Raw genomic sequence first — 1,604 nt, 5'->3', positions numbered from 1 at the left:
GGGAAAGAAGGGCTTCTCCAACTCAGCTTATTTTTTAAGCTACAGAATTTGGCAAGGAAATATCTTTCTAGAAATAATTATTCTGTAATTTGATGACCACAGCAGACTACTGCCACAAACATAGCATGAAGAAATTTAATGATAAAACGAGAAGGTTTACCTTTTATAATGGAGAGACTGCAGTCAAACTGCAAAAATACATAACATTCTCACAGATTCTTTCTACTCAGTGTTAAGGCCTTAAAGTCATATTGCCTAATCTCTTTTTCCAATTCAGAACCAGGACAAAAAGGATGTATTAATGAGGCAAAGTTTTCTTCAGCTCTTAGCCCCCTCTACAGTCATAAATCATCAGTGATTTATTACTGACACTTTTCCATAAACATTTCATTATTTTGTTGTCATTGTGAAATGGTTTCTGATAGGACTTTCAGTGAAATAATTTTCCTTCCAGCAAATAATTTCAATTGAAATTATTTCAGAAGTTCCAACCAATGCTATAAAGTAAATTCACCTTGACTAGCTAGGCAAGTTAACTACAATACTGTGACTAATTCATTAAGAAAGAGATCTTTGCATAAGCATGAAGTATCACCTATGTAACAAGTTATATCAGGTAGAAATCATGATAAAAATATATGATAAGAGATTTTCAAATAAGAGATTCATTTTAGCAATTTCTTGATTTTATGTTAAACCTTCTCTTTATATGTGAAAACACCCAAAAAAGAGAAAACAAAACACAGAAATGGTCTACTCACCAGTTAAAGCCATGCCAAGCACTATAATTCCCTCCAAAATTTCTATTCGATGGAATAATGCTTTGGAGCCAAGGTAGAAGGTTCGCTTTTGCTTTTTGCAGTTATACTTCAGAATAATTTTTATACTCCACCAAATTCCCATGATAAAAAAGAAGATTCCAGGGAGGGCATGACCTCTGAAGCTCCCCATGGTCTACAAAGATAAGAACATACAGAAGATAAAAACATTTCATTTCAGGAACTTGGCCCAAACATCACTTGTTCTTACAAGTCTATTCTTTTTTGTTTGTTTGTTTACTTACTTCCTCTGAGAGAAAGAGAGACAGGTATCCCCAACAGGGTTCCCACCCCATGATCCAACCACAGCCCTAACCAACCAGGATCATGGACTCCTGCATACTTGGTGTGAACAGGGGTACTCAGATTAGAACCCAGGACCAATCCTCCAGCTCCATCCACATGGCCTCAGCATTACAGCTGGCCAGTATACTATCTTCTGGTGATCACGAATACACCACTGATTCAGAGGATCCTGTATTACTTTGACAGTAGTAGATCACTATAATATGAACTTACCAGTAATAGAACATTGAACACCTACCATATCCTAAGCACTATGTCAGGTGTTCTATGAGCAGTCTCTAACCTAGTTTTTATAACACACTCATGAATGAGAGATTATTATCCCCTTTCAACTGGAATACAAGTATAGAGAAGTTAAAAGACTTACTCAAATCTCACAACTAGTAAGAAAATGTTTCATTGTTTTTACACCAACATCAAAAACAATTTCTTTCTCTCTCTCTCTCTCTCTCTCTCTTCTTTTTTTTTTTTTTTTTTTTT

The 1,604-nt window shown here is 35.3% G+C and overlaps 1 protein-coding gene across 6 annotated transcripts in view; it reads right to left on the bottom strand.

Moving 5' to 3' along the window:
• The window catches only part of TMEM45A (transmembrane protein 45A), a 98,647-nt gene that overhangs the window by 27,007 nt on the left and 70,036 nt on the right, over nt 1–1,604 (bottom strand). For all 6 annotated transcript variants that reach the window (XM_006143561.3, XM_027769969.1, XM_027769971.1 and 3 more), the window contains one exon: nt 762–954. In XM_006143561.3, the coding sequence (XP_006143623.1) occupies nt 762–954 (193 nt within the window). The remainder of the gene's footprint in view (nt 1–761; nt 955–1,604) is intronic.

The sequence above is a fragment of the Tupaia chinensis genome, unplaced genomic scaffold, assembly GCF_000334495.1.
Source record: "Tupaia chinensis unplaced genomic scaffold, TupChi_1.0 Scaffold000100_1, whole genome shotgun sequence".
Taxonomy (NCBI): domain Eukaryota; kingdom Metazoa; phylum Chordata; class Mammalia; order Scandentia; family Tupaiidae; genus Tupaia; species Tupaia belangeri.
This window is presented reverse-complemented; position numbering and strand designations above follow the sequence as displayed.